Source organism: Ovis aries, chromosome 22 (genome assembly GCF_016772045.2).
Source record: "Ovis aries strain OAR_USU_Benz2616 breed Rambouillet chromosome 22, ARS-UI_Ramb_v3.0, whole genome shotgun sequence".
NCBI lineage: Eukaryota > Metazoa > Chordata > Mammalia > Artiodactyla > Bovidae > Ovis > Ovis aries.
The window spans coordinates 39,521,878-39,544,885 of NC_056075.1; the positions used below are offsets into that span (position 1 = coordinate 39,521,878).

At 38.5% G+C, this 23,008-nt stretch overlaps 1 protein-coding gene across 8 annotated transcripts in view; it reads left to right on the forward strand.

Annotated features, from left to right (window-relative positions):
* Positions 1-23,008, forward strand: part of SEC23IP (SEC23 interacting protein) — a 54,084-nt gene that overhangs the window by 19,215 nt on the left and 11,861 nt on the right. For all 8 annotated transcript variants that reach the window (XM_042238511.2, XM_042238510.2, XM_060404761.1 and 5 more), the window contains exons 2-13: positions 328-860; positions 3,007-3,229; positions 4,223-4,416; positions 7,243-7,332; positions 9,689-9,809; positions 10,394-10,483; positions 11,343-11,484; positions 12,911-13,119; positions 13,682-13,800; positions 14,194-14,346; positions 15,923-16,018; positions 20,297-20,494. In XM_042238511.2, coding sequence (XP_042094445.1) covers positions 328-860; positions 3,007-3,229; positions 4,223-4,416; positions 7,243-7,332; positions 9,689-9,809; positions 10,394-10,483; positions 11,343-11,484; positions 12,911-13,119; positions 13,682-13,800; positions 14,194-14,346; positions 15,923-16,018; positions 20,297-20,494 — 2,168 coding nt within the window. The remainder of the gene's footprint in view (positions 1-327; positions 861-3,006; positions 3,230-4,222; positions 4,417-7,242; positions 7,333-9,688; positions 9,810-10,393; positions 10,484-11,342; positions 11,485-12,910; positions 13,120-13,681; positions 13,801-14,193; positions 14,347-15,922; positions 16,019-20,296; positions 20,495-23,008) is intronic.

The window sequence follows — 23,008 nt, forward strand, 5'->3', positions numbered from 1 at the left end:
CTACCAAATAAATAGTAGGTAACTATTTTTATTTATTTTGAGAGTATGGAAAGGTATGTATCAACATATTAAAGGCATTAACAGTGCTTGTCTCTGGGAGGTGAGCTTACGAATGAGTGCAAGGGTTCCCTCCTTTTGTTGTTTCTTACTGTTATTTTCTAGTTTTTCATTTCAAAGAAAAAAGAAAAGTTTTTCATTATTGTCTGTAAGGCAGAAATGTAAGTTTGAACAACAAAATCAGGCATAATTGCTAGACCTGCCATATAGCATCTTGTCCACAGAGTGACAGCATCTCTTTAAACCACGTGCCCTCCTGTTCCCTTGCAGAGGATTCCACCGATGTGGGTGAGGAGGACAGCTTCCTTGGGCAGACTTCTGCTCACACATCTACCCCAGAGACATTTAGTTACTTCTCTCAGGTATCAAGCAGTAGTGATCCTTTTGGGAATATTGGACAGTCCCCGTTAACAACTGCAGCAGCATCAGCTGGACAATCAGCCTACTCCAAGCCCCCAACGGCTCTGCCTTTTACGACTGGATCCCAAGATGTGTCGAATGCATTTTCATCATCCATTTCGAAGGCGCAATATGGTGCTCCACCTGCTTCACAAATGGGAATAAATCCTTACCTGCCTTCTCAGCCTAGTAATCTCCCTCCTTTGAATTTTGGGAGCCCACCACAAGGAACGCCCCAACAAGGATACAATCCGTATCGCCACACGGCCATAAGTAGCAGGGCTAATCCTTACATCGCACCACCGCAGCTGCAGCAGTGCCAGACGCCAGCTCATCCCTCCCATCCTCCGCCCTCCGCACCCCCCGTTCAGATGTACCAGGTGCCTCCAGGATCTTTGCCGCCGGTATGAAGACATGCTTTATATCTTTATATCATTCACTGTAATTCTAATCCCTCTCATTTTTACCTGTGCTTTGATGACAAATTATTTTCAGACGGTTTTTTTTTTTGGTAAGCTATACGTTTTGAAGTAAACAATCTTTTAAAAGCTCATTAAATGGTTCATGTCTTAGGTTATATTTTTCTATTTATGGAGGTAATTTATTTTAATGCATTAACCGTATGCCAGTATTACCAGATTTAATGTAAGATACCAGTAACAAATGTCAACTGGAGATACGTGAGAGTTGAAGGAACTATTATCAGCTTCTCTTTTTTAAATTCTACTGTCCGATCAAAACGCTCAATTGCTGGGACTAAAATTGATTACTCCAATAATTTATTTAGATTTATAAAGTTTGAATCTAGACAAGACTATCTCAGACAGATGATGGAATAACTTTTGCCTTGGGTAAATATTATGAAATTCCTTTATGCTTCCCCTGCCTCCCCCCCCCCCCCCCCCACTGATTATTCAGCTGACTTCCAAAGGGAAGTGAACTGAATCAGAAAAAGGGAAATGATTGAAAGGAAGAGTTAAGAACCCAGTGTGGCAGGGATAGTGGTACTGTAGTCAGTGGTAATAGAGAATGGGCTCCATTTTACCATCTAATCTAAATCATACCAGTATACAGACTCTTGGTAACTGTGGATTTCAGCAGATTGGTAGCATGTAATGTAAGTATACTTGTTTGCTGATGAAATTTTGAAGAGTTCTGATTAAAAATGTTTAAATAATTTTAAGTAAATCATTGCAAAAATAAAAAATAGGACAAAGAACACCCCAGTACTCTAACCCAGGTTCCCTGTCATGAGCATTTGTTCTCTCCTTCGTGAACACGCACACTGACATGTGTGGGAGAGTCTTCTCCTCCCCCGTTCCTTTCTCTCGCTGTATATTTGCAGTTTTTTGGGGAAACATTTGCAGATCAGTTACATACATTATAGAGCTTCCCGGGTGGCTCAGCTGGGAAGAATCCACCTGCAGTGCAGGAGACCTGGGTTTGATTCCTGGGTTGGGAAGATCCCCTGGAGAAGGGAACAGCTACCCACTCCAGTATACTGGCCTGGAGAATTCCATGGACTGGGTAGTCCATCGGGTTGCAAAGAGTTGTATACAACTGAGCAACTTTCACTTTCACTTACATACATTATGATTCTTTACTCCTAGATACTTTAGTGTGTATTAATAATTCCTAAGAATAAGAATATTCTTTTGCTTGACCACAGTAGTCAACCTCAGTAAATTTAACATTGGTGGAGTATTTTGAAATCATTTTTTTAATAAAATTAAAAAAAAATTGTATTCTGCTTTTAAAAGTAGTTTTACTGCACAGGATTTGAGAAATGACTAATAGCCAAATGAGTAAAAATTGCCACGAGAAAACCTTGTTTTTAGTTTTTATGTCTGTCTTATCTTTTTTCTAGATAAACATAGTTTTTCCTCGACAAGCATTATATATGTTTTTTATGTCCACATAGTTTAGATGTTAAGATTTTTTTCTAAAACATTTTTAATCTTTCTAGAGAATTCCAGTATATGAGTAAAAGATGATTTTTTCAAGTCAGGTTTCTGGTAGGTCTTTGGATTGTATCCAGTGATTGTCTGTTATAAATCCTTGTAGGTAAATTTTTACAGTTAGGTCTTTAGGATGAATTCTTAGAAATGGAATAGGTAGGTCAAGGAATATGCAGTATTTTTTATTTTATTTTATTTTTGGCCATGCCTCATGGCTTGTGGGATCTTGGTTCCCAAACCAGGGATGACTCCAGACCCTTAGCAGTGACAGCAGCAAGTCCAAACCGCTGGACTGCCACAGAATTCTTGAGGATTATGCGTGTCTTAAAGATAAAATAAATGACAGGAGGTGTACTGCTGGATTGATTTCTATAAAGGTATTAGTTTACTTTGCCATCAGTGTGAGAAAGCCCTGTTCACTTTCCAGCTGGCATGGGGTTTTGTTATATTTTTAAAAAAGTTTAAATTGCTCTGGCGCTTAGTTATTAAATAGCTGTCTAGAGAAATATTAAGAATAATTATTACTAATGTCAGTTTGGGTTTGCAGCATACACAGAGTTGTTCCTTTGGTCCTGTCTTTTGTCCCTCCCAGATCCCTCCTCCAGCGCAGGCAGGGTTGCCCCCTCCAGTCCAGCAGCAGGCACCTGGCAGACCTGCAGGACCCCCTGTGCAAGCACCGCCTCCTTTTCTACTTCAAAACCAGTATGAACCTGTCCAGCCCCACTGGTTTTACTGCAAGGAGATAGAATACAAACAACTATGGATGCCTTTCAGTGTTTTTGACTCTTTGAATCTTGAAGAAATCTATAATTCAGGTAAGTGTGGGTCCTGCATCATTTGTATCTGATTTGAGGAAGAGTGGAATGAGGAGTAAGTATCCATGGCCTCCTTTTCATGAATGTCATTTTCTTTAATCCTGTAGACCTCGCCAGCCTCTGACCTTAAGGTGATGATACTTTTAATAATACACTGTATTCTTAAGTTCTGGGTTATTTGAGTAAGGTATTTGAAGACATATTTTAATAAGTTTTTGTTTAAAGGTATTTTAAATCTAAGAAATAGAGTAGTTCATATAATCCAGGTGTCTGTTTTCTTATTTCCTTTATTTTTTTTGTAGCTAGAGGGCAATGCGGGAGACCTGGGTTCAATCCCTGGGTTGGGAAGATCTCCTGGAGAAGGGAAAGGCTACCTACTCCAGTATTTTTGGCCTGGAGAATTCCATGGACTGTATAGCCCATGGGGTCACAGAGAGTGGGACATGACTGAGTGACTTTCACTTTCACTTCATATGGCATTTATAAAGCATTTTCTATGGAACTCTTGTTCCTTAAGATAAGAGTTTTAAAAATGCTATAACTACATCCATCTCTCTCTCTTTTTTTTTTTCCTGGAGCAAGAACATCCATCTCTTGAGGTGGTGCACAGGAGTAGGAGGTTCAGACTCTGAGAAGTTTCACTGTAGAAATAGGTTTTTTTGTTTATCCTGAAGATATTTCATCTTAGGACTTAAAAATCACCTATTCTTTAGAAGTATGTTCATGGAGAATTTACTGGTTTGATACATAGAGAAAAAGCCTACCAGTTATTGGAATTATTTCATGATGCTTTTATATTTTACTCTGGTTATTTCTTCTCCACTTAAGAGAGTCATCATTTTGAGCAGCACAGATTAATCTTAAAATTCTGTTTTTGAATAGAAATGAGCTTTGTTTTTTGTCTTTAGTGTTAGACAATCGCCATATTCATTATTTATCACTTTTAGATCTACCTTGTAACTGTTCAGTTAAAATGTGGGCTTTGTTTCCTAGTCCAGCCAGACCCTGAGAGCGTGGTCCTTGGCACTGATGGAGGGCGCTACGACGTCTACCTCTATGACCGGATGCGGAAAGCCGTGTACTGGGACGAGGAGCCAGCCGAAGTGAGACGCTGTACTTGGTTCTACAAAGGTGACACAGACAGCAGATTCATTCCCTATACCGAGGAGTTCAGCGAGAAGCTAGAGGCACGTGGGCTTTGTTCCTTTATGCCTTTCTTTAAAACACATAGCCTCTATACATTGGAGCCTCACGTAACACCTCTCACAGGGGAGCGGACTTTATTTACAGGACACCTCATCTTGATCCGATGCACAGAGAAGACTACTTTTTAAGTAATGTCATCTTTTTTGAAGTGCTAATTGTGGTCTTGGTGTCTGAAGATACAGTGTTGTTTGGGGAACATTACAGATCTAATATAATAACATTGTATCAAACCTTCAAAAGAACTTAGGCTGCTGGATCTGCTGCTACTAATACATGCCAAGCGTATGGATGTTTTTCAAATTAATATTCAGTAAAAGCGTTTATGAAAATAAACATAAGAATAGGAATAGATGTTGTCAGACTTTTTAACCGTCTTAAAACTGGTGGTTAATGTTGCTTTACATAGTAGTGTTAATTCATTGTTAAAATTTTCTTAATAATTGAGTATCTAAATATTTGAAATGTTAATTTATCTGCATACATGGGCATGATAAAGGGCAGAAATGAAAAAGACCTAACAGAAGCAGAAGAGATTGTGACAGAGGTGGCAGGAACATAGAGAAGAACTATACAAGAAAGATCTTGCTGACGTGGAGAACCACTATGGTGTGTTTACTCACCTAGAGCCACACATCGTGTAGTGTGAAGTCAAGTGGGCTTCAGGTCGCATTAGGAGTATAATTGACAGGCAGTGAACTATACGTATTTATGATATGTATATGATTCAGAAAGCTTGGGCATATCCATACACTTGTGAAACCACACCACAAACAAGTTAGTAAACCAGTCTGTTGTCCCTTTTTGCCTTTTCATACTATTCATGGGGATCTCCTGGCAAGAGTCCTGGAATGGGTTGCTGTTCCCATGGGCCATGTTTTGTCAGAACTCTTCACTCTGACTCATCTGTCTTGGGTGACCTTGCATGACATGCCTTACTGAATTATGCAAGCCCCTTTGCCAGGACAGGGCTGTGATCTGTGAAGGGGGTCCTTTAAGAAGAGGTGGCAAGAATACACAGAAGAACTGTACAAAAAAAGGTCTAATGACCTGGATAACTTATGATGGTGTGGTCACTCACCTAGAGCCGGACATCCTGGAGTGTGAAGTCAGGTAGGCCTTAGGAAGCATTACTATGAATAAGGCTGGTGGAGGTGATGGAATTTCAGCTGAGTTATTTGAAATCCAAAAAGGTAATGCTGTTTAAGTGCTGTATCAGATATATTAGCAAATTTGGAAAAGTGAACAGTGGCCACAGGACTGGAAAATGTCACTTCAGTCCCAAAGAAGGGCAATGCCAAAGAATGCTCAAGCTGCCATACAATTCTCATTTTACATGCTAGTAAGGTTGTGCTCAAAATCCTTCAAGCTAGGCTTCAGTAGTACGTGAACTGAGAACTTTCAGATGTACAGGCCGGATATAGAAAAGGCAGAGGAACCAGAGATCAAATTGCCAACATTTGTTGGATCATGGAGAAAGCAAGGGAATTCTAGAAAAACATCTGCTTCTGCTAAAGCCTTTGCTGTGTGGATCACAGCAAACTGGAAAATCTTAAAGAAATGAGAATACCAGACCACCCTACCTGTCTCCTAAGAAACCTGTGTTTAGGTCAAGAAGCAATAGTTAGAACCAGATATAGAACAGTGGACTGGTTCAGAATTGGGAAAGGAGTACAACAAGGCTGTATATTGTCACCCTGCTTATTTAACTTATATACAGAGTACATTATGCTCAATGCTGGCCTGGATGAAGCACAAACTGGAATCAAGATTGCTGGGAGAAACATCAACAGCCTCAGATATGCAGATGATACCACTTTAATGGCAGCAGAAAGTGAAGAACTAGAGTCTCCTGAAGAGGGTGAAAGAGAGTGAAAAAGCTGGCTTAAAACTCAGCATTCAGTAAACTAAGATCATGGCATCTGGTCATATCACTTAATGGCAAATAGAAGGGGAAAAAGTGGAAGCAGTGGCAGATTTTATTTTCTTGGGTTCCAAAATCACTGTGGGTGGTGACTGTAGCTGTGAAATTAAAATACTGTTGCTTCTTGGAAGGAAAGCTATGACAGACCTAGGCAGTGTCTTAAAAAGCAGAGATATCACTGACGACAAAGGGCTGTCTAGTCAAAGCTATGATTTTTCTAGTAGTCATATATGAATGTGAGAGTTGGACCATAAAGAAGGCTGAGCACTGAAGACTTGATGCTTTCAAATTGTGATGCTGGAGAAGACTCTTGAGAGTCCCTTGGACAGCAAGGAGATCAAACCAGTCAATCCTAAAGGAAATCAACCCTGAATATTCATTGGAAAGACTGATTCTGAAGCTTCAATACTTTGGCCACATGATGTGAAGTGCTGACACATTGGAAAAGATCCTGATGCTGGGAAAGATTAAAGGCAGAAGGAGAAGGGGAGGCAGAGGATGGGATGGTTCGATAGCATCACTGACTCAGCTGACATGAATATGAGCAAATTAGGAGATGGTGAAGGACAGGGCATCCTGGTGTGCTGCAGTCTGTAGGACTGCGAAGAGTCAGATTAGCAACTGAACAACAATAACAAGTTAATAGACAACTCTAAACTTTGGTTTTCACTTCTGTGTAATGGGGATAATGTTATTTAGGGCTGATTAAAAGCAGTTGATCAAATGAGGTACCATGTGTAAAATGTTAAGTTTGATAACCACTTAGTAAATGAGATCTGCCATTATTGTTACTTTTATTACTATCATTGTTAATAATTTTCTTCCACACTTTCTCTTAATGTGACACAGATTTGTCTTACTGGATTGTACATTGTTTCCATTGTAGGCTGAATACAAGAAAGCTGTAACCACAAATCAGTGGCACCGAAGATTAGAGTTTCCGAGTGGAGAGACAATTGTTATGCACAATCCAAAGGTAGTGATATTAAGATATTAAAATGCTTAGGTTTTAAAAAATTATTATTTTGCTGAATGTGTTTGATAAGTGTTCATTTTTATTCTATAGTAGGGATATATTTATAACAAGTGCATTGCATGGATGATAGAAAAATAAATGAAATTTAAATTTCTCTCACTAAGTTTCTGTTTGTGGTAGCACATTAGCTAAAGCTTAGTATTCATCGTTGAAATTAAGCTTGACAAGTTTTTGTACTCCACCCAAGGTCAGCAGAATTTTCTGTGAAGGGTCCGAGAGTAAATATTTAAGGCTTTGTAGGCCATGTAGTCTCTGAAAGTGTATTGGTATTTAGGCAGTATGTAAACCAATGGGCATGGCTATTTTCAATAAAACAAACTATTTCAATTAAAACAGTATTTCAGTATTTTCATTTGCTTATAAAAATGAGTGGTAGGCCAGGTTTGACGTGTGGCAATAGTTTGCCTAGCTTGCCCTTGAGAGTGGTTTGTTTCAACCTTTACAGTAAAAATACATTCTTTCTCTTTTATTGGGGGGAGGGAGAGATTGATGTTGAACTATCATTTTACTTTTTTAATTGTAGTTGCTTTATACAATATATTAGTTTCAGGTGTACGGCATTGTGACTCAGTAATTTTATATATTATTATACTCCATTGGAAGTTATTACAAGATAGTGTCTGTAACTCCTTGTGCTGTGCAATATATCCTTATAGCTTATCTATTTTGTATGTAGCAGATTGTGTCTCTTAATCCCCTACCTCTATCTTGTGTTACTCCTTTCCCTCTCCCTAGTTGTTAAACTGCTTTGTTTTTTTTGTTTTTTTAAATCTATGAGTCTTTCTGTTTTCCTACATACATTAGTTTGTTTTCTTTTTTAGAGTCCACAGGTAAGTGACATAGTATTTGTCTTTTCTGACTTAATTTCACTACACGTTTTCTAGGTCCATCCATGTTGCTGGAGATGGAAGAATTTCATTCTTTTTTATGACTAATATTCCATTGTGTCTGTATATTTCTCTATATCTGTGTGTCTGTCCAACATCTTCTTTATCCACTTGTCTGTTGATGGACACTTGGATTACTTCCATATCTTGGCTGGTGTAATTAGAACTGTTGTGACCTTTTAAGTTTTTTGGTTTAAGTTTATTACTAGGTATTTTATTTTTGAAGAGATTTTAAGCAGAATTTTTTCTTTTTCTTCCTCTTTTAGTTCATTATTAATGTATAGAAAAGCAGCAGGGTTCTGTATATTAATTCTTGTATTCTGCCATTTTACTGAATTCATTTACGAGTTCTAATAGTTTTTTGGTGGAGACTTTAGGATTTTCTGTTTACAGTGTCATGTCATGTGCAAATAGTGATAGTTTTACTTCTTCCTTTCCAGTTTGGATGCCTTTTGTTTCTTTTTCTAATCTGATTGCTGTGGCCAGACTTCCAATACTATGTTAAATAGAGGTGGCAGGAGTGGGCATCTTTGTCTTATTTCCAGTTTGGAGGAAATACTATCAGCTTTTCACCACTGAGTATGATATTAGTGGTAGGTTTTTTCATAAATGGCCTTTGTTATGTTGAGATATGTTCTCTCTGTACCAACTTTGATGAGAGTTCTGTCAGAATGGGTGTTGAATTTTGGTTATTTCTCCTTTTTCATTTCTTATTTTGTTTAGTTGTGTCCTCTTCTTGGTAAATCTGCTTAACGGTTCATCAATTTTGTTTCTTTTTCAAAAAACCAGCTCTTGGTTTCATTGTTCTTTCTTATTTTGGTCTCTGTTTTATTTATTTCCTCTCTCATCTTAATTAGTTCTTTCCTTCTGCTGACTTTGGACTTCATTTTTTCTTCTTTTCTGATTCCTTTAGATGGTAGATTAGGTTGTTTGAGATTTTTCCATATGACACTGGACTAAATTTAATACAGTTGACTTAACAGAATAGTGTATGTCTTCCTGAAAAGTGGTAGGTAAGTCCGTTTTTGACATTGAAATTGAATTTGCACTTTGTTATTTAGAGGATTTTGTGTTTATAAAACAGATTTCCTCTACTGCAGGTAACTTTTCTTTAATTTCTTACATGTAAACCTGAAAGTTTGTTATATTTTTAAATCAAGACAAACTACTTCTCATTTAGTTGTACTATTTTTCAAAACAAGCATTGGAAATAATGGTATTGACTTGCTTAATCTTAATGGTTACTGAACACCAGCAAGACTGCTAGAAAACTGATTTTGGAGGAGCAGTGTAAGTACTTAATTTATAAGCTATACTATAAAGTAGTTTATTGTGTGTTGAAATAAACTATAGTGGAAATGGATTTGGTAGTGAGCTCTGTCATAATAATCCTTTTCTGTATCTTGAAGGTTATTGTTCAGTTCCAACCTTCCTCAGTGCCTGATGAATGGGGGACGACACAAGATGGACAGACAAGGCCTAGGGTTGTAAAGCGTGGAATTGATGATAACCTTGATGAAATTCCTGATGGTGTGTATAATTTGTTTAGGATCAAGATCATTTTTAAACTTTTCTACTTTAAAATGATGAGAAAAGCAAACAGTTATTAGCATTACCTGCCATATTTGAATGAAATAATGAATGAAATGAAACAATCTGAATGATTATTCAGGTTAAATAATCTGAATCAATCTACAATCTAAATGAAATAATCAGAGTGAAATAGTGGATTTAGCTTGAAAATGTTCAGTATAGTGTGTATAAATCTAACAAAGAGAAGGATTTTTGAAAAAGATTGTAAGTTTTATATTGGCAGATTGCTTCTCCACATGGGGCTTAGTGCCCTGGGCAGTTCTGGAGAAATGACAAGGTTATGGAGCCTCTAGACGTACAAAACTGATGGTTGTCATTGGCTCATATCTTCTCCAGTGAGCTACTTTCTCCACTCCTTGGTCTAGTTCACTGATTTATGCCAAGATGGACTTTGAGCCGGCAAGTTTGTGATGACAAAAGTGATATTGAATATTGCTACTTGTTTAATAAAACCTAAACCAGTCTCCAGCTTGTGTATGTTTGTATGTATGGATGTGTGCATGTCTGTCTGTCTTTTGCAGGAGAAATGCCTCAGGTTGACCATTTGGTGTTCATGGTCCATGGCATTGGACCTGTGTGTGACTTGCGCTTTAGAAGCATTATTGAATGTGGTAAGTGTTAGTCACTTTATTTCATGAAATGATTTGAAAACTATTAGAAGAACATTAAGCCTTTATTTTAAAGTGTTTCCACCTGTATACTGTTGGCTGATGTACTGTCAGAAGAGATTGAAATGATCACTGGGCAATAATAATTTGTACTTGTTTTGCTCTTATGACATTTGTAACTCATAAAATCCTAGACTGTGAAGAGTGAGCAGGGATCTTGGAAATAATTTAGCCCTTCTGACACCCTCTACCTGAACACTTTCAGCTACTAGGAACACCTACACGTTGAACTGATTTTTGGTGAATTAGTTGTGAGAAGTTGTTTAAAGGAACTATGAATTTGCCTGTTTTACATAAATAAAAAGCTATGAATTTTATTTTTTTATTTGTAGTAATAGTTCATATTTATTGAATATTTGGAATGTGCCAAGTATCTTGCATGTTTTGTATCATTTAACCCTCATAATAACCTCTTGAGGTGTAGGTGCTGTTACTGTCATCTTTACTGTTAGGTAAGGAACTGAGGCCCAGAGTATGAGTTAACTTCTCCTGTGTCTCAGTCTGGGAGGTTCTGGAGCAGGTTAATTTGATTCCTGGGTCTACCCACAGTGCATTTCTGCCTGCCAGTAGTGGTAGTTGAGCTAATATTTTTCAGTCATTTATCTATTTCTGTAAAATAATGGAAGAACTTCTTAAAGATTGTTTTTTTTTTCTTTTCTGAACTAAATTTTGTCATTTTTTTCCTTTGAAAAGTTAGTGTTACAAAAAATACTGATATAATTGAGGTGATGGCTGATTGCTTACCAAGGTAGCAAAATTTAATCAAGTACCTTTGTCGTCCCTGATTTTCTTTTTCTTTAAGTGGATGATTTTAGGGTGGTTTCTCTAAAATTGCTGCAGACACATTTCAAGAAATCTTTAGATGATCGGAAAGTAAGCAGAGTGGAGTTCCTTCCAGTTCACTGGCACAGTTCCTTGGGTGGAGATGCTACAGGTGTTGACAGGTTTGTGAATTTTGATAACTTGGTTTTCAGATTAGTTAAGCTTAGATTCAAATTTTAAACTATCATATCAAGTAGTTTATTATGACTTCAACAAGTACACTAGAAAGCTTTGATTATATATTTGCTCTTATATATTATTAAATACTGTTAAGCTTATATGCTACTTTGTATGTGTGCATGCCTAATTATGTATGTATGTATGTATGTATGTATGTATGTATGTGGTGTGTATATTTCTGTTGTAAATATTTAAGAGAATCTAAGAAAGTTAAACTGGTTTTAAAATACTTACCTATAGCTTTTTTTTTTTTTTTTCCTATGGTGTTTCAGACATGGGGCTGTCCTGTACATTGTAGCATGTTGAACAGTACCCTTGGCTTCTACCCTCCAGATAAGAGTAACACAACCTAACCTCTGATTTAACAACCAAAAATGTCTCTAGTCACTGCCAGAGGTGCCCTGGTGGCAGAGTTGCCCCTAGCTGAGAACTACTGGTTTAGATGATTGTTTCTCAGTGGAGACTCTTCTGGCAGGACAGTTGTCACGAAAGACTGTTGTGTGTATTGTAGGCCATTTAATATCCTTAGTCTAAATGCCACTAACTGCCAGCAGCACTTAACAGGCACTGTGACAACTAAAAAGGCCTCCACTCATTTTTGATTGCTTCCAGTTGGGAACCACAGATTTAAGAAGTATTTCTAGGGACACAGAGCTGATAACATACTTGGATTTTAGTGAATGTCATGATGTTTCATGGCACGTGTTTTAATAAAACTAACCTACGAATATTTTATCATGTGAGGCCCTGTACAGAGGATGAGCTGGTTGGATGACATCACTGACTCAGTGGACATGAGTTTGAGTAAACTGCGGGAGTTGGTGATGGACAGGGAGGCCTGGCATGCGGTAGTCCATGGGGTTGCAAAGAGTCGGACACAACTGAGCAACTGAACTGAACTGAGGCCCTGTTACGGGGCTGTTTTCTTTCTCTCTGGGTATTCCTAAAGTATGCTGTGCTGTGTCCTGAAATATGACCAACTCAAATCAGGAAAGATTTCCATTCTTTTAAACTCCTTTCTTAGTTTCTTGCCACATTCTCTGTTGTCCTTTGCCACCTACAGTTGTTGTCAAGTATCCCGATTTCCAGTAAATTGGAAGAAAAAGGTAGGCTTTCCTCTTTAAAAATGAAGTAAAGATCTTTGTTTTGGCCTTATTTTATATGATAACTTTAGAGAATCCACAAATTCACAGGATAGTTATAGACACAAGTTGATAACGTTTTTGGTTTATCTTGGTTTATTTACAATACCTCTGACTGAAATCAACTCATAATTAGTCTGTGAGTTTTTTTTTCTCAGTGTATTTTCAGGATTCATAAACTCATATTTAAGGTGGTTACTAAGTATACTTTTTTCTTTCTAAACAGGAATATTAAGAAAATCACTTTACCAAGTATTGGTCGATTTCGTCACTTTACCAATGAGACCTTGCTAGACATTTTATTTTACAACAGCCCCACCTACTGTCAGATGATTGTGGAGAAAGTGGGATTGGAGATAAACCGTCTGTATGCACTCTTCATGAGTCGGAACCCGGACTTCAAAGGCGGGGTCTCCGTTGCTGGCCATAGCTTAGGTGAAACTTTTTAATTTCCTCGTTTAAAGTACAGTTTTTGTTGAGTCATCACTGTTTTCAGTGTGGGTGACATGGTTCGTTAGAGATCTAGAATTATAGATTTTCAGTTTTATAAAGGGTAGAAGTGAATGCTTTGAGTTTACATTCTGCCTTTTGCTATTCACCTTTCCGGTTGCCTAGGAATAACCACGGGGTCGCTAAGAGTCAAATGACTGAGCGACTTCCCTTTCACTTTTCACTTTCATGCACTGGAGAAGGAAATGGCAACCCACTCCAGTGTTCTTGCCTGGAGAATCCCAGGGACGGGGAGCCTGGTGGGCTGCTGTCTATGGGGTCGCACAGAGTCGGACACGACTGAAGCGACTTAGCAGCTGCAGGACTGCTTTGTATTTTAATTTATTCTGCTATTCAAGAATATTGATTATCAGATCTTGATGAGCATCTAACTTTACGTGACTTCCACTTGGGACTTTGAACAATAAGAGTAGGAGAATTTAATTAATGTTATAGAAGCACCTAATACATTATAAAACAACAAAGCAAAATGCTTTTTTTTTTTAAGGCTCTTTAATATTGTTTGACATCCTGTCTAATCAAAAAGATTTGAACTTATCAAAGTCTCCTGTGCCTTTTGCTGTTGCTAATGGAGTTGTGAAGCAACCACATTTTCAGGAAAAGCAGGTATGGCCCACTAACATCTAGATTTAGAGTTTGAGCCAAAGAGCTTTTCAAAATCTGAACTGATTTTATGTAACAAAACTCCTTGAGGTTTACAAGTATGATGGAACCACAGAGCTTGTTTGAGTTTCTTACTTGTCTTCCTTATGGATTATACATTTAAATGTGATAGAATGTTTATGATTTGTTTAAAAAATGTGAAATAAATTATTATAAGGAAATGAGAGCATACAAATTTAGTACTTTCAGTAATTTTCTGAATATTCAAATTTGGAATAACTACTAAAACTTATGATTTATGTATGGGACAGAATTAAGATTTTTCCATAGATCAGAGGATGTTTTATGGGAGTTTTTCTGAACTTTGTAATGTTCTCCCAACTTTTTTTTAAAAAGATACCCGAAGAGCCAAAGCTGACGTTGGATGAGTCTTGTGACCTTGATGTTGAAAATGAAGAAGTCCTGACTTTGCAAGAAACTCTGGAAGCACTTAGTCTCTCTGAATATGTTAGCACTTTTGAAAAGGAAAAGATTGATATGGAATCTCTGGTACTGATGATAGTTTGATTCATTTTTGTCTGAAACTGTTTTTCCTGTGTATGAGATGGAAAATTATTAAGATTTAAACCCTTTTACATCACAATGAAAGCAGAGACTTAAATGTTTAAAAAACTGAAAAAAATCAGGAGACCTTTAAAAAAAAAAAATCTGGGAAGACTTTTCTAAGTAAAACAAAACCCACAAGCCATAAGGAAAAAGAAATTGTGTAGTAGGGGATGCCAGAAGCAATATCTAAAGGCCAGTGATAGGTTAAGAATACAATTTGGAGCACACTTGTAGACAGAGCACTCATTTCCTTATTATTCAAAGTTGCTATAAATTAACTACATAAAAACCACCCACACAATAGGAAAATAGGCAAAGGATGTGAACAGATGTATATGGAAAATAAGCAACTTCTTATCAGGAAACTCAAGAAAAATATGAATTACAAGTGCAGTGAGATTTTTTTTTTAACCTGTCAGTTTGGCAAGAATATTAAGAGTTTGATGTTCATACACTGTGTGGCCGGGATAACAGGAAATAGGTACTGATACATACTGGAGTAAGAGCATAAATTGGTACAACCTCTGTAGAGAGCAGTCCAACAGTGTCTTTTATTATTTTTCAAATGTTTATTTATTTGGCTGCACCAGGTTTAGTTGCAGTATGTGGGATCTTGTTCCCTGACCAGGGATCAAACTTGGGCACCCTGCATTGCGAGCGTGGAGTCTCAGCCACTAGGCCACCAGGGAAGTCCTATCTTTTAAAATACAAAGAATGCATACACTTAGCCCAGCAATTTCACTGCCAAGGGTATTTCCTGTGAAAAGATACTCGCATAGGAGTATTTCCGAGGATACTCACTGTAGCACTGTTCGTAATAGCAGCTCCTTAGGAACACCTGTGTCCACTAGTAGAGTGCCCATGGAATCATTTATGGTGCATGCACACAGTGGCGAACCCAGCTGTTGAATGACTGGGGCAGTGCCAGAGGGAGTGGTGTGGAACAATCTCTAAGGTTTGTTACATGAAAAGACCGAAATTCAGACCTGTTTGTGTATAGGTTTGTTGTTCAGTCACTAAGTCATGTCCTACTTTTTGTGATTCCTTGGACTGTAGCGTGCCAGGCTTCCCTGTCCTACGCTATCTTCCAGAGTTGCTCAAATTCATGTCCATTGAGTTGGTGATGCGTATAAGTCACACACATGGAAAAACATGGGATGCCGTGTACACATAAGATATCTCTGGACGGAGAGCAAGTTGCCTGCAGTGTCTGCTCAGAGGACTGGGTGGTTGGGGCGGGTGGAGGGAGGAGACTTTATTTTACACTTAACATAACTTCGGATACTGAACAGCCGTGCGTGTTAAAAATTAAGAGAATGATTTAGATGTGGAGGCTGCAGATTTTACCACCTAAATTAGTTCATAATTAAAAATTACTGAGGGTGGGGGTAAAAAAATTAAGTTGACTAGGATATTCAATTACCTTAGATGATACAGTTTCTTTTCATAATTTCCTTTTTTCAGTTTCCTTTCATGTATCATTAGATTGACTAATGTGCTTGTCTGTTTTCTTTTAAAGCTTATGTGTACAGTGGATGATCTGAAGGAAATGGGGATACCGCTTGGACCCAGAAAGAAGATAGCTAACTTTGTAAAACATAAAGCTGTCAAACTGGTAAGGTTCATTTCTGCTCCTAAAAGAAAACACAACTTAACTCTGACTAGCTTGTTTATATTTTGGAAATTTTTGTTGATACCATTATGGTTAGGCCAGTTACTGTGCTCCCTGCCCAAGGGAACAATAATTGATTTGATGGAAGCCCAGAAGTGGGAGTCAACCAGAATAGGGTTTAAATTCTTATTAAATTTCAATTCCTGGTTTTCCTGGGGATGATCAAGGTTCAGGTTAAAGGACTTTCAGTTTTTAAATTGGTATTTGCGTATTTCCCAGTGCAACATTGGATAAGTCCTAGACAAATAGATGAGCTGGTGACCCTAATTTCCAGTTCAACTACTCATTAACTATATATTCCTGAGCAATTTGCTTAACTTTTCTGGTCCTTGGTTTCCTTTATTTCTACATTGGGAGTGATAATGCCTTCCTTACAGGATTGCAGAGTGGATGAAGCCATGCACGTATAGCTAATCATCCAATAAATATTAGCTCATTTTCTGTCTTTCTAATCCTTCTCACCATCTAAAGAGATAAAAAGAACACACACATACATCTCGTTAAATAATAACCAAAAAGCAAAAATTGTCAGCAATCCAAAACACAGCAATAACAGCAACAACTAAAAAGCATTTAAGAAGAAGTAAAACAATTGGGAATAACTGACTTGTTTTATTTAATTTTCATTGAGTTAACTATACAGAGATTTTCTGTAAACTTAGACAAGTTGGTAGCATTTAGAGTAGGTGTTTTGTTTTTATTGTACATTAATTAACATGGTCTTCATTGACCCTTCCATCATTTAAACTTCTGTGGTTCTTTACTTTGGAAAGAACTTAACATGCCCCTTTATGTGTAATATGGTTATAAAGTCATAGGACAGAGCTGTTGTGATTAGCTAAGCAGTTGAGTTGTTTGGCATTTTCCGAGTATATCTTTTGAATCAGGCATGTGCTGGATCCTTGGGACCTCGAGATCAACTGTTCGGTCTGTGGTCTAGCTAGAGCGGGAGATCTGACCACAGAGAAAGTATCGGTCCCCTGACAGCTCTGTCAGAGCCAGATGAGGCCTGGCTGTGGGAGAAGGGACGGGCTGGTGAGGGAACACTTCCCCCAGGTGTTGGTGAATGAACCTGAAGGAGGGGTGGGGTCAGGGGAAATGGCTTTCCAGGAGGGGGCAAGTATTTTTCTGCAGTGGAAACAGCAAGGAGACTGAGAATAGGGTAGGGGAGAGGGTCCCAAAGGCCCGAATGGCAGAAGTGGCAGCTGGTCCTCAAATGTATTCTCATGGCTGTGAAAGGCATGGTGCTTTTTAAGCTAACACCATGAAATGCTGACTTGCTTATTAATTCTTGTCACAAATTATGATTTAGCACCAAATCATTTATTTAGTCTAAATTTTAAATTTTTTACTTCAGAAATGTTAAAATTTAAAGCTGTGTGCTATAAGCCACATCACCAGGGTCTTCTGCGTTGCAGGTGGATTCTTTACCAACTGAGCTATAAGGGAAGTCCCTATAAAATTTCAACCATGAGCAAATGTGCTTATAATAAATAATAAATGAGTTTTTAGACATTGATTCCTTCCTGGTTTTTCCATTAATACTTTCTGTCTTTTGCTATTGGTTAGGGCCTACTGGCTGATATGCAGTACTAAAGGAAGAAAAAGTTGGAGCAAATCTTAATGGAGCACATCATTATCAACCTGAATTTTACGTTAATATGTGTGTATGTGAGGGGGAGAGAGAGAGAGAGACCTGGGCCACATTTTAGCAGCAGTGTAAAGCCACTGGGTCAGTTCTAAGGGACATGGCGTGAGAGCCACCGCTGTGGGTCAGTAGAGCAGTCAGGGCACTTCCATGACTGGGCTGGTGTTTTAGAGTTCACTTGGTTACAGTGTGGGTGTAGAGTTGGAAGGGGGTGAAGCTAGAGGCTGTTGGGAATCTCAGCATAGTCACTGTAATTATGCAGTGACTCAGAAATGGTTGGGGTATAATAGAAAATGGAAAAAAAGGGTGCGACTCAAAACACATGTTAGACACAGGGTAGCGTTTGTGATGGTTGACTGAAGGTGATGATGAAGACTGAGTAGAGGGGCAGCATCTCTGGTGAGCAAAGTGGTCACTCCAAAGCCAGGACACCACAGGTGTGTCCACACTGGACAGCAGCCTTGGTTCTCCACGTGTAAGCACGTGCGTCTGCGTGTGCACGTCAGTGAAGCACAGGCCTGTAGAAATAGAGAAGCAAAAAATGAGAAGCCTGATTTCCAGGCCCTGCATCTGCCCTTGATTTTATATTTCAGTAAAAGGAAGAAAAGAAAAGTGTTCTGTTTATAGTTCTTGAAAAGTCTCTAGAAGGAGTTTGGTTTGGCTCTTGTAGTAGCTTGGCTGTATCACTTATGGCACTTATAAGAATGTTTTGAAAGGGGTGAAAACCTATAAAGTCATCTTATTTTTTAAATTCAAAAATAATTGCCTCTGAATGAACCGTGACACTTTCTCAGCCATGTCACCACTGATCGCTCTGGTTTTCATCATTAACAAGGTGCTGCTGGGTCAATAATGAGATAAAATGGTGCCTCCTGTTGATTTTCTGTAACTGAAAAGTTGCCTGTTATTTTTAATAAGGAGATCAGATATTTGTGACCTGAAATTTTCCTTCCCTTTTATAAACCGTCTTAATCATTTTCCTTTGAAAAGAAATAATTCTTAGTGCTGGGAATATTGATTGTCAAGTGTGTGTATGTTGGTTCACTTTGTTTTCAAGCTACTGCCTCTGTCCAAGAGGGAAACAAAACAACAGTTTGCATAGGACAGTTTAGGCTCTATTTAGACCGTTCTCTTAGCAATTTAGATTGTTATGTTGTATGACTATAATGGGAGGTACTTTGAAGCAAGAAAGCAAATTTAAACTGAAGAACATTGGTCACATTTTTCAGTTTGTGTTTTAGGCTTAATCCTGTGGTGTCTCCAAAGGGCAGAGATAACAAGGCCAACCCAGACCTTCATGGTGGGATCAGTTCCCAGATGGCTGGCGGAGAGCTTTCTTTTTGCTATATCATCTTTTGAATTAACCAGTTGGACTTGTTTCCAGGTTTCCTAGTATTTGGAATTCACTGATGGACAAGAGCAGTTAGACCAGCTGTTGGGTTTAGGCACTGTCAGTAATGTTCAAACAGAGACTTACCCAGGCATTCACAGCTTGGAGAGTGAGGACCACTGAGACCTGTGCCCATGGGAAGTCAGCAAATCCACCGTGACGGTCGTTCACATTCCCCTGACATTGTTGCCGCTGTCCTGGGGCACGATCACAAACTAACATGGGCGGGTTTTGTCTCATTACTATAGTGATACACCTGTTCTGTTGATGCTCCCAAAGATTTTCTTTACTGACTTATTTATGAAACGCATAGATCTTGAGCGTTCTGTTCAATAAGTTTTGACAATTTTTGCACCTGTGTAATCACCAGTCAAAACCAGAAACTGAACATTTTTGTCACTCGGTTCTCTCATGCTTCTTTCTAATCAGCTCCTCCTGCCATACAGCTCCTCTTCTGAATCTGATCACTATCAAATAGTTTTGCCTGTTCTAGAAGTTTATATAAATGGAACCAACACTGAAAATTCTTTTGTATCTTTCTTCTTTTACTCAAAATAGTGTTTTTAAGATCCATGCAGTTGTAGTTTTATTTGCAGTTTACTTCTTTTTATTTCCGAGTAGTTATTCCACTGTATGAATGTACCACAATGTGTTCTTTACAGAATGCTTTTGAGGAAAACTTGTCAGTGGCTTCATATAGACGTAAGAATATAAACATGTTGGAGAAATAAATTTCTTAAGTTTACACCTCTTTATAGAAAGTATATATTTTACAGTTACATAACTTCTAAAATTATCAGGCTAAAGTTGAGATCATAAAGGAAGAAGTTGGTATTTTAAAAAAAACTTCTATTAAAATTTTAAATTACATAAAAAGTGTAGGGCACAGAGTATAATAATAGATAATATTTAGATTTAATTGTAGCTGTTTCGCCAGATTTTTCTTTGTTCTTAATTTTCTTTTTCTTAAGAATTTTAAAGTAGCTTATAGGCATCATGGCATATTTTTCCTTGAATATTTAGTATGTGTCTCTAAAAGGACATTTCTCTAATTGACCACAATGCTTTCATTCTTAGGCCTAAGAAATTACTAATCATTCCTCAGTATTGATATGGATATTTCATAGTGATAGCTGATAACTTTTCCCCCTTAGTTATATTATGAAATTTTGGTATTTCATAGGAAGAGAAAAAAGCAACATCGGAAAAGAAGGCAGTGGTGGCCACTTCAGCAAAAGGACAGGAGGAAGGTGCTCAGAAAGCTAAAGATGTGGCTTCTCCTCCCTTAGACTCGAATGAGTCCAAGAGGAGACTCCCGCTTGGAGCGTCTGTCTCTTCTGTGCGTGTTGACTATGAGGCGTTTGAAGTTGGCACCGGACAGGCAAGTCAACACACTGACTCAGGCTGTGTGGTTCATGTTGGAATCCCTTACCTGGGTTATTTGGGCGACTTTAAATTCTTTAAATATTTATTCAACAAATTTTTAGGGGGAGGATGGAGAAAACTGATTTTCTCTTAATAAAAACAGTATGCTTTCATAATGTTAGAAATACGGGATTGAATTGTACTGAACATATCACCTCGCCTTTGAAATTGTCTCTGTTTAAATCTTTTCACCCCTTGGTTTTATAGCGTTCAGTGTCTCAGCCACTAGAAATAGAAGTGGTGATAGAAAATTATTTTCAGAGTATGCTTAAACTTTTTTATTACTCATAGTTCTTCCCCGAGGGAAATAGTTTCTGTAAAAACTTACCAAGTAGTTGATAATGCTGCATTTAATGATAAACTTGTTTCGCAGTGGCTTAAAAGTATTAAAATCTTCTTAAAGAAGGTTACTTTCAATTTATTTATAGTTGTATGGTTCTAATCTTTTAAGTGAGTTCATGACTGATTTAAAGAAGGCAGAAAATTGCTGGATGTTTGATACAGCCTATTCAAGCTTTTAAGCCTAATTCATGCATAAAGTTTGCATTTAAAAGGATTTTTATTTATTTCTTTAACTTACTTATTGGCTTGCCTACTCCAGAGCGAACGAGCTCAGTAGTTAACAACTGGCAGTCTCGGTTGCCCCACGGCCTGTGGGATCTTAGTTCCCCGATCAGGGATCAAACCTGCGTTCCCCACATTGCAAGGCTTGCAAAGTGGATCCTTAACAAAGGATCCTTGCAAAGTGAAGTGAAAGTTGCTCAGTTGTGTCTGACCTCTTTCGGCCCCATGGACTGTTGCCTGCCAGGCTCTTCTGTCCATGGAATTCTCCAGGCCAGAGTCCTGGAGTAGGTAGCTGTTCCCTTCTCCAGGGGATCTTCCCAACCCAGGTCTCCCGCATTGCAGGTGGGTTCTTTACCATCTAAGCCACTAGGAAAGTCCCCCAAAATGTCTTCTTAAAATATGAGCAAACTTGAACAGACTCTAGGAAATAAGAAAGGACAGATATTTTCTTAGCTGCATATGAAGGCTGAAGTGTAGGTTTGTGGAAACAGGCCCTCCCCATCACCAGGACACTCTCACTGCCTGCTTCTCCTTGGAAGTGTTGGCATCTGTGAACGTGGAATTGTGGGTGTTGGTGGTCTGGACTCCCCTCTTCATAGCTTCATCACCACAGAGGTAAAGGAATCTACTTAACAGGTCCAGTTAAGAAACTTTTAAGGAAGGATTTTATTTGACCTGACTTGAGTCTCAAGTCCATTCTGGACCAATTCTTATTGCCTGGGGAGTGGGGCATGGTTTGATTGGCCCAGTCCAGGTCACATGCCATCTCCTTTGTTACCTAGAGGGTTGTTGTGGTAATCCACAGTATGCTTCATTCATGCTAGAAAGCCAGAAAGCACTGATTAAGGAGAAGATGAGGGGGAAAAAAAATCTCATAATCTCCTTGACCATGACTAATTACCATAAGCAGTTTGAACAAGGCCTTCTGGACTCTTGAGCATATATTTACATATCTGTTTTAATAAAAATGGAAAGTGCTAGAACATTATACAGGTCTCCCTTGACTTATGATGGGGTTATGTCCTGATTAACCCATTATAACCTGAAAATACCCTAAGTCAAAAATGCATTTAATACACCTAACCTGTTTCCCGGGTGGCTCAGACAGTAAAGCGTCTGTCTACAATGTGGGAGACCCGGGTTCGATCCCTGGGTCGGGAAGATCTGCTGGAGAAGGAAATGGCAATCCACTCTAGTACTACTGCCTGGAAAATCCAAAGGACAGAGGAGCCTAATAGGCTACAGTCCATGGGGTTGCAAAGAGTTGGACACAACTGAGCGACTTCACTTAACTTAACCTGCCCAGCATCAGAACATTAAACATTAAATATGCTCAGAACACTTAAACATTAGCCTACAGTGGGGAGAATTATCCAACACAAAGCCCATTTTTTAAATAGGCGGCCATAACAAACGATCACAAGCTGGGTGGTCTTAATCACCATAAACTTACTGTCGCACAGTTCTGGAGGCTGGAAGCCCATGACTCAGGTGTCAGCAGGGCCTTGCTCCGCTCTGAAGCCCCGTAGGGGCGCCCTTCCCTGCCTCTTGCCCTTCTGATGGTTTGCCAGCGCTGGTTAGCATCCTTTGGTTTAAGCGTGCTTCAGCCTCCCTCCCCAGTCTTCCACTTTGATGTGGCCAACTCCCTTTGTGTTCATGTCACTTCCCTGTCTCTGTGTCCAGGTTTCTCCTTTTCATAATGACATCAGTCACTGGATTTAGGGCCCACCTTAATGCTGTAATGATTCTGTTTCCAAAGAAAGCCTGAGGTACTGGTACAGTTCTCTTTGGGGGAACACATTCAATCCATAATATTGGACCTATAGGCAGTTTTTCACTCTATTAAGCAATCCAGTGATAAACAGTTTTAAACCAATTTTCTGTGAACATTTTTTATTCTTTCTTG